The 7,977-nt window shown below is 69.4% G+C and overlaps 1 protein-coding gene across 1 annotated transcript; it reads right to left on the bottom strand.

Annotated features, from left to right (window-relative positions):
- Positions 1-13: 13 nt before the first annotated feature.
- Positions 14-7,974, bottom strand: GRIN3B (glutamate ionotropic receptor NMDA type subunit 3B; the record flags this gene model as incomplete). Its single annotated transcript, XM_046649373.1, has 9 exons — positions 14-269; positions 481-530; positions 627-791; positions 1,114-1,265; positions 1,386-1,501; positions 1,633-1,778; positions 3,918-4,950; positions 5,413-6,005; positions 7,840-7,974. Coding segments are annotated over 9 exons (2,646 nt in total), but the record flags the coding sequence as incomplete, so codon positions are not given.
- Positions 7,975-7,977: the final 3 nt, after the last annotated feature.

Below are 7,977 nucleotides of genomic sequence, written 5' to 3'. Positions count from 1 at the left end.
CCGCCGGGCCCGCCTCCCGCTCGCTGGGCCCGGGGGCGCCCGTGGGCGGCGCGGCGGGCGGGCGGCCGTTGGAGCGGAGCCAGACGGGGCCCTCGGGCGACCCGGCCGCGTCGGTGTCGGTGTCGGCGTCCGCGTCCGGGGCGGCGGCGGCCACTGCCGGTTCCAACAGGAAGCGCACGCGACGCTCCCGCGCCACGGCCCCGCGCACCCGTGTGCAGCGCCCGGGACCCGCGGGGGCGGCCGGCGTGTCCCGCTGCTCCTCGGGAGCCCTGGGGACGGGGGGGCGCACGGGGCTGGGCCGGTGTCGCCCAGGGCAGGGTCGGCCGCGCCCACCCACGGCCCGCCCTGCGCTCCGGGGTCAGAGTCCCCGAGGAGGGCGCGGCTGGCGTGGGCGGAGCTGTCCCGGTCCTCGCGTGGGGCTGGGGGCGCTTGAGGGCGGGCGTCGAACTGGGGGGTGGGCACCGACCCCGGGGCCCTTACCTGGGCTCCGGCTCCTCGGGCGGTTCCGTGTTGAGGGCGCGGTGGATCCTCTAGGAGCCCGGACAGGGGCGGCGGCGTTGGGGTCAGGCTGGGCCGGAGCCCTCCCCCACACCCCCCCGCGCCCGCCCCCGCGTCCTGCCCCTCACCTGGCTCGTGTGCAGCCAGTACTGCAGCTTGTTGCCCCTGCGGATGCGCGGCAGCGCCAGGCGGTAGAAGACGTGCTCGCCCAGAGAGCTCAGCAGGGCGCTGCCCAGGCCGAGGCAGAGCAGCACGAAGAGCCCCGAGAAGTGGTAGATGCCCATCTGGAGGGTCTGCGGGCCGAACGCGGGCAAGCCCTTCGCGGTCACGTCAGCCCTTTGGGGGGCCCTGGCCTGGGGGAGGCGAGAGTGGGACCCGAGGGAGGGGCCTGGGGCTGTGGAGCTGGACTGGGAGGCTCAGGCTCCTTGTTAAGGAGTGAGGTTTCATGGAGGAGAGGGCGCTGAAGCTGGGGTTTCGCAGGATGAATAGAAGTGCACAAAAGCAGACAAATCCACATCTTGGAAATCAGCATGGGGTTGGCCACTTCAGTCAAGGCCCACGCAGGCTCAGGGCCTCCACGCCTACCCCCGCCCTGTGTCCGGGGCCCCATCCCACCTCTGTAACTGCGAAGACCCTCTTCCCACAAGGCACCATCTTGTACCACTTGTCATGCAGCAGGTCGATGAAGCCTGACGACTTGTAGCGGCTGATGAACTCAGACAGGTTGGAGGTGAGCGGCGAGTTCTGGGGGAGGCCGATGCCATAGCCTGGCGGAGGCCGGGGCGGGATTGAGGCCAGGCTGGAGAACAGCCGCAGGGGCGCTGTGCCCCCTCGAGCCCTCGACGGGTCCCCGCTGCCCCAGATCACCCGGCCCCAAGGCCTCTCACCCTCCATGGCGAAGGGCTTGCCCACGGTCAGCAGCCTGCAGTCGGCGTCGATGGACACCTCGTAGTCCAGGAGCGCCTTGTCCATGATGAAGGCGTTGAGCTTGGGGGGGTCGCTCCTGCGGGGCGGGGGTGCGGTGAGCGCAACGTGCCCAGAACGCCCCCCCCACCGCCATCGCCGCCGGCCCCGCCCCCGTCCTGGCTCCGCCCCCAGCCCCGCCTCCCGCCCCCAGCCCCGCCCCGGCCTCACGTGAGCATGGCGACGCCGTGGGGCGTGGTGGGCGCGCCGTGGCGCCGCATGTGCGCGTGCAGCTCGGGGAAGCTCGCCTTGATGTAGGCCTCGGCGCTGCTCTCCCGCACGGTGCCCACGCGGAAGCCCTCGGACGGGTGGTGCAGCTGCGGGCCGCCCGCCGGTCAGCGCCAGGCCGTCCCCGCCCCGACGGCCCCCTCCGCCCGGCCGGCGTGGGGCCGGGTCACTCTCTGGGGGGCCGTCCGGGGCGCTGTGGGGGGTCGGGCAGCATCCCTGGTCCCCACCCTCTCGATGCCAGCAGCGCCCCCAGTTGTGACAACCACAGACGTCCCCAGACGTGGTCCAGGGTCCCCCGGGGGGCAGAACCGCCAAGTTGAAAACCGCAGTTGTAAACTCCCGCACGTCCCTCTCCACGCAGATCTGACCCTGAACCCCAGCCCTCCTCCCCACTCCTCCTCCCGTCTCCCCTTGGGGTCCCACGGGCGCCCTAAGCTCACCACGTCCGAGACCCCCTCCCGATCTGCCCCCCAACCCCGGGTGCCCATCTCGTCAGCGCAGCTCCTCCCTCCCTCTCCTCTCCCTCTCCTCTCCACGTCTGTCCGTCCGTCCGTCCGTCCGTCCGTCCGCACGTCCTGTGGGCTCCACCTTCAGGACACCCGGGCCCTGCCCACTGTTCTGGGCCTCTGTGGTCCCCACCAGGCTGGGCCCACCGTCCCCCCAGCATCCCTCCTGGGCCAGCGCAGTCCCCTCGGCCGGTGTGGGTGCCACCCCAGGTCGGCGCAGGCTTCTAGTGAACGAGCGGGTGGTCACAGTGACCGGGGCCTCCTCCAAAAAGGCAGACCCGAGGCCCGCCCGGTGGCGCAGCGGTTAAGTGCGCGTGTTCTGCTTCACCGGTTCGGGTCCCGGGTGCGGACATGGCACCGCTTGTCAAGCCATGCTGTAGCAGGCATCTTACATATAAAGTAGAGGAAGATGGGTACGGATGTGAGCTCAGGGCCAGTCTTCCTCAGCAAAAAAGAGAAGGATTGGCAACAGATGTTTAGCTCAGGGCTAATCTTCCTCAAAAAAACCCAAAAACAAACAAAAAAGGCAGACCCAAGTCAGTTGAGCCCCGAGAGCAGTGCCACCTACCAGTCTCTGGCGGTGGAAGCGCTCTGTCCCTGTGCTGTCCTCTCATGGCTGCTGAGCGCTTCCATCCACTGTGATTAACTTGAAAGGTAACCATGCCCGTGGCGAGCGGTCAGCCCATCTGCCAGCCCAGCGTCTGGGCTTTACTGCCCGTTTACGGAGAAAACGGGCAGAGGCGGGGGGGGGGGGCAGCACAACAGGCTAGACACCCCGCAGGGGACACAACCAGCCACGTCCAGAGAGTGGGAGACGCCACAGGACCAAAAACCCACGATTCTCCAACGAGCAAATCGGCGGGGAAAAGAGATGGAGAGAGAACCGGGAGTCGAGGGGTTTCTACCATCCGCCGTGTTGGCGTGTTTTGGGTCCAAATTCAAACAAACCGTGAAAAAAAAAAAAAAAGACAACCGGGAAAACCGGCCCCTGACGTTTGCCAACATCCCCGGGATGTTTACGGGAAATGACACAGCGTCTGGGAGTTGTGTCCACGATAATCCAGCGCCCGGGGCTGGGTGTGGGCGCAATCGGCAGGGACATGATTGTGGAGTTGGGCGATGGGCTGGTTCCCGGTGTCCATTGCTCCCTACTCAGGAATACTCAGGATTTTTCATTCAAAAAGAACAACGTGTGGAGTGGGGCATACCCCTGCTCTGCCTGCGGCCCTCCAAGGCTCCCGGCCAAAGTTCTGTCTCGGTCGGACCCACTTTCGAGGCCCAGGTCCTCCTGCATCCACGACACCTGCATGACCTGCCCCCTCTGTCCCCTCCATGCCCTCGCCCCTCGCTCACCCTGCTCCCGCCCCAGGACCTTTGCATGGCTGTGCCCTTTTTCTGCAACGGTCCTACTGACACCTACGTAAAAGTCCCTCAGATGTCACCCCCATTGAGAAAACGGCCCCCAGCCCTCCCTGTGTCCCCCCTCTGCCTTACTTTTCTCCCTGGTTCTTTGTCACCACACACACCAGCTATTTTCTCTGTCTTGACTCTTGCCATCTCCCCCTGGGGACGAGGACCTTGCCTCATTTTTGTCCCAGCTGCGTCCCCAGTGCCTGGCACACAGCAGGTGCTCAACAAACGTACACAGGAGTGGACGCCCACCTGGGGCCAGTCCCGGCCTCCCAGCTCCGCACCCCCCCCCCGGGCCGTGTGGCCGCCCACCTTGGGGTCGTGGATCCCCGACAGCTCCTCGAAAGTCTTGTCGCCGACCATGACGGCGGCCAGGTTGGCGGTGTAGCTGGACAGCACGAGCAGGCAGAAAATGGCCCAGAGGTTCATGAGCAGGCGGCCCGTGGGGCACTTGGGCGTCTTGCTGGACACCGTGCGGCCAAAGAGGATGGCATAGCAGAGGTTGAGGGCCGAGGAGTAGGAGAAGACGGTGGCGCGGTTGCGGCCACGGGGCGTGAGGCCGTAGGGGCTGCGCCACTCGTACAGCGTGAGGAAGAGCGCGGTGAGGTGCAGGGCCGCGAAGACGCCCAGCCACATGGACCAGTGCAGCGGCCACGTGAAGGCGCCCAGGCGCGAGGCCGTGTCCCGCGTGCGCACCAGGATGCCCAGGCTGGTGGAGAAGAAGGGGCTGCTGAAGTCCACCACCCGCGAGCGCGCTGAGTTGATGCTGAAGCTGGTGACGGCCATGTGCGCCCGGCCGGCCAGCAGGTCGCCCACCAGGCCGGTCCAGCGGCCGTCGCGCAGGGCGCCGTACTTGCCGTCGCCCACGATGTAGAGGTCAAAGTCGAAGGCCGCGTCCTCCGCCAGCCGCTCCAGCAGGTCGATGCAGTACCCGTAGCAGCACCTTCGCAGGCTGCGGGGCACCGAGCCGGCCGCCAGCGCCGCGAACAGCGCGTCCAGGGCGGCCGAGTCGTTGGTGCTGGGCACCAGGCACAGCTGGCCAGCCGGGCACTGCCCGTCCTCGTCCGGCTCGCGGGCGAACACGAACGGGTGCTCCACCAGCGTCACCACGCGCAGCCGGGGCCGGGCCCGGGCGCCTGGAGGGGGTGGGGGCCTCGCAGCCATGCTCCCCGGTTCCGGCTCCAGCCGCCCGTCGCGCCAGCTGCCCACGGTGGCCCAGGCTGGCGCGCCCCGCAGGTCCCGGCGGAGGGTCCACACCTGGAAGCGCCGGGACGTGTGCACCTGGGAGGAGCTGGTCACCCACACGGGCCCCGTGCGGCCCTGGAAGGACGTGTTGGCCAGGAACCTGGCGGGAGGTGGGGACAGGTGTCAGGGGCGGGCGACGGACCCCCCGCGCCCCTCACCTCTCTGAGTGCACACCTGGGGACCACAGTGGACGCTATTGGGTCCCCCGCACCAGATCCCTGGACCGGCCAGAGCCCCCAGAACCTGGAGGCTGTGACCACAGCCCTGCCCGAGCCAACGACTGACCGCCAGACCTGACGTGCTGCTGACTGTGGGGGGCGGTTCAGCTCCAGGGCCCGCGGGGGCTCAGGCCGAGGCCACTCCAGTGAGACCACCTCCTTGCTCAGCTCCTGCTCCCACCCTGAGCCCCCAACCAGAACCCTCGTCTCAGGCTCTGCTTCCCCCGAAGACAAGGACAGAATTACCCATTTCGTGGGGACAGTGCCCTGTATACAGCAAGTGCCCAATAACGCTGCATTTCCCAACCGCAGTCAGAGCCGCCCCCATGAGGGTCCCCACTCACCGTGCCAGGAAACGGCCCGAGGACTCGGACCCAGCTGGTGGCGGGGCGCCGCAGTCGACCGCGGCTGGGAGGAGGGTTCGCTCTGGCTGCACGCGGGCCGCGCTGCCCAGCGCCCGGGCCACCAGCTCCACGGCGTCGAGGACGGTGGCCTCGAGCGGGGGCCGCGCCGCCTCGTCCAGCGCCAGCAGCCCGGGCGGCAGCCCCACGGTGGGCAGAGCCTGGGCGGGCAGCGGCGTGCCCAGCAGCCAGCGGGGCCCGGGGGGCGCAACCTGGAGCACGCGGAGGGCGCGGGCCGCCTTGCAGCCCAGGAGGACGGCCGCGGGGACCGGGACCGCGCCCCCCGCCGCCGCCCCCAGCGGGGCCAGGCGCGCCCGCAGCCCTGCATCGCCCGCGGCCGGCCGGCTCAGGTCCAGCACAAGCTTCGGGGCTCGGCCAGCCCGGCTTGTCCACAGGGCCACCAGGCCGCCGGGGTCCCGCACGCGGCAGAGCGCCAGGCCGACGTCCTCCCAGGCGTGCGCCCGCAGCACCGACACCAGCACGTCCAGCAGCGTCTCCAGGGGGCTGGCCCAGTCCAGCTGCAGGTGGAACGGGTTCTGGGAAGGGGTGGGTCACCGTTGGGACTGGCCGCCTCCACGTCCCACCAGCCCCTTCCCGCCCCCATCGGCAGGTGTCCCCTTGATAACTGGACCTCACACCTGCCTCCTCCCAGACCCACTCCTGCTCTAAACTCTTCTGTGGCTCCCTGTTGCCGTCAGCACAAAGCCCAGCCTCCTTGGCTTGGCATTCAGGGCCTGCTCTCTTATCTCCAGCCACTCTGGTGGTCCCCCAATTTGAGGCTTTTTCACATGCTGTTCCCCAGCTGGAATCCCTTTCTCCCTCTATGCCAGCCGACTCCTACACATCCTTCAAAAGCCAGCCCCATTGTCCCTGCTCTATCCAGACATCCTCGCCCCTCAGGAAGAACCCGGGCTCCCCTCTGGACACTCCCAGCCTGGACTCCCTCATTCACCCCATTCCTGACCTCGCCCACCCCACCCATCTGGGAGCCCCTCGAGGACCGAGGACTGAGGCTCCGTAATCGTGAACTAGGCGATGCCCTCCTGCTCAGAGCCAAGCCAGAGCACTTCCTCTTGGGACCCCTCCTGACACACCACCGCCCGGTGCCCACCAAGCCAGGGGCCAAGGGGCCCCCGGTGCCCAGCGGCACCCAGAAAGTTCTGGACTTCCTGAACCTGTGAAGGACGAGGGAGCTTTGCCAGACACCTAAGGTGGGCAGGGTGTCCCTCGCTGGGGACAGGGCGCCGCGGGCTGTGGGAAAGGCTGGGGAAGCTGCTCAGTCCCTGGGGGCCAGAGTCAGTCCCCCCAAACCCGACAGTCCCCCCAGGGGTGCAGTTCCGGGAGGTGGCAGCAGAGGGCGCCACGGGCATCGATCTGGGTCCCCATCTCTCCTGGGAGGGCAGGGGTGAGGGGACCCGCCTGCCACAGGGACCACCGGGTAATGACCCCAGGCGTCCCCGAGGACAAGGACAGGCTGAAGGGGCTCCCAGGAGGGCTGGGAGGGAGGGAGGCCCTGCCAGCCCCCGTGCCCCACGTTGGGCCCCTCCCTGCTGGCCCTGGAGGGGGCCTTCCCTGGGGCACAGCCGGGTCCCCACAGCTCTGCCAGACACCCTCTGTCCTCCTTGTCCCATCTTTCCCTTGTTCGGACCCCGGTCAGGGCCTGGGGGTGGAACCAAGAAGAGAAAAGAAACTGCCAAGACCCGGAGGGGGTGGAGGACGGCAGAGAGGCTTGGGGTGACAGGGTGGCCCCGGGACACGAGGGGCCCATCGAGGAGGCTGTGGGGTGGCGAGGTCTCAGGGAGGACCCTGGAAGGAGGAAGCCCTGGACACGCAGCCCCCAAAACTGCCCGGCAGGAGAGCCAACAAGGAGACCCGCGTCCCCGTCCCAGCCCCGCAGCCCTGCGCGCCGGGACCGGGAGGCGCCCTCGGACCGGGAAGGGGGCGCGTCCGGGGACCGAAGGGGCAGCGGCTGCCGGGCCGGGACTCCACCCCAGGGCCCGGGGGACGGGGTCTGCACCCGAGTTCTGTGGGTTCCGCCCTCGGGGTCCAGAGGCGTCCCCCCGGTCCTGCCTCCGGTTCCAGGTCCCTACGCCCCGGGGGCATCCGGGGTCCAGGACCCGAGAGACGGTCCCCGTCACCCGGACTCCTGGGCATCCTCGGGGGCCTCTGCATCCAGGGTCCGGAAGTCCGGGTCCCGTGCGCCCCAGGGACTCCGGCATCCGGCCCCCGGGTCTGCGCGCCCAAGAGCGTCCCCGGGCCTCCCTCGTCCGACCCCCGGGTCCGCGCGCCCCCAAGAGCATCCCGGGGCCTCCGTCGTCCGACCCCCGGGGCCCCGCGCGCCCTGACGCCCGCGCGCCCGTCCGCGCGTACCGGGGCGCCCAGGGGCGCGCGCGCCTCCCGCCGCAGCACGCTGAGCACGGGGGTCTCGGCGGCGGCCGCCAGGAAGTGCAGCTGCAGCAGCTCGGGCCGCGCCCCGGGGAAGGCGAGCACGGCCGCCACGCCCGGAGC

Source organism: Equus quagga, unplaced genomic scaffold, assembly GCF_021613505.1.
Source record: "Equus quagga isolate Etosha38 unplaced genomic scaffold, UCLA_HA_Equagga_1.0 HiC_scaffold_5739_RagTag, whole genome shotgun sequence".
NCBI lineage: Eukaryota > Metazoa > Chordata > Mammalia > Perissodactyla > Equidae > Equus > Equus quagga.
Note: the sequence above shows the minus strand (reverse complement) of the source record. Positions and strands in the feature narration are given on the sequence as shown.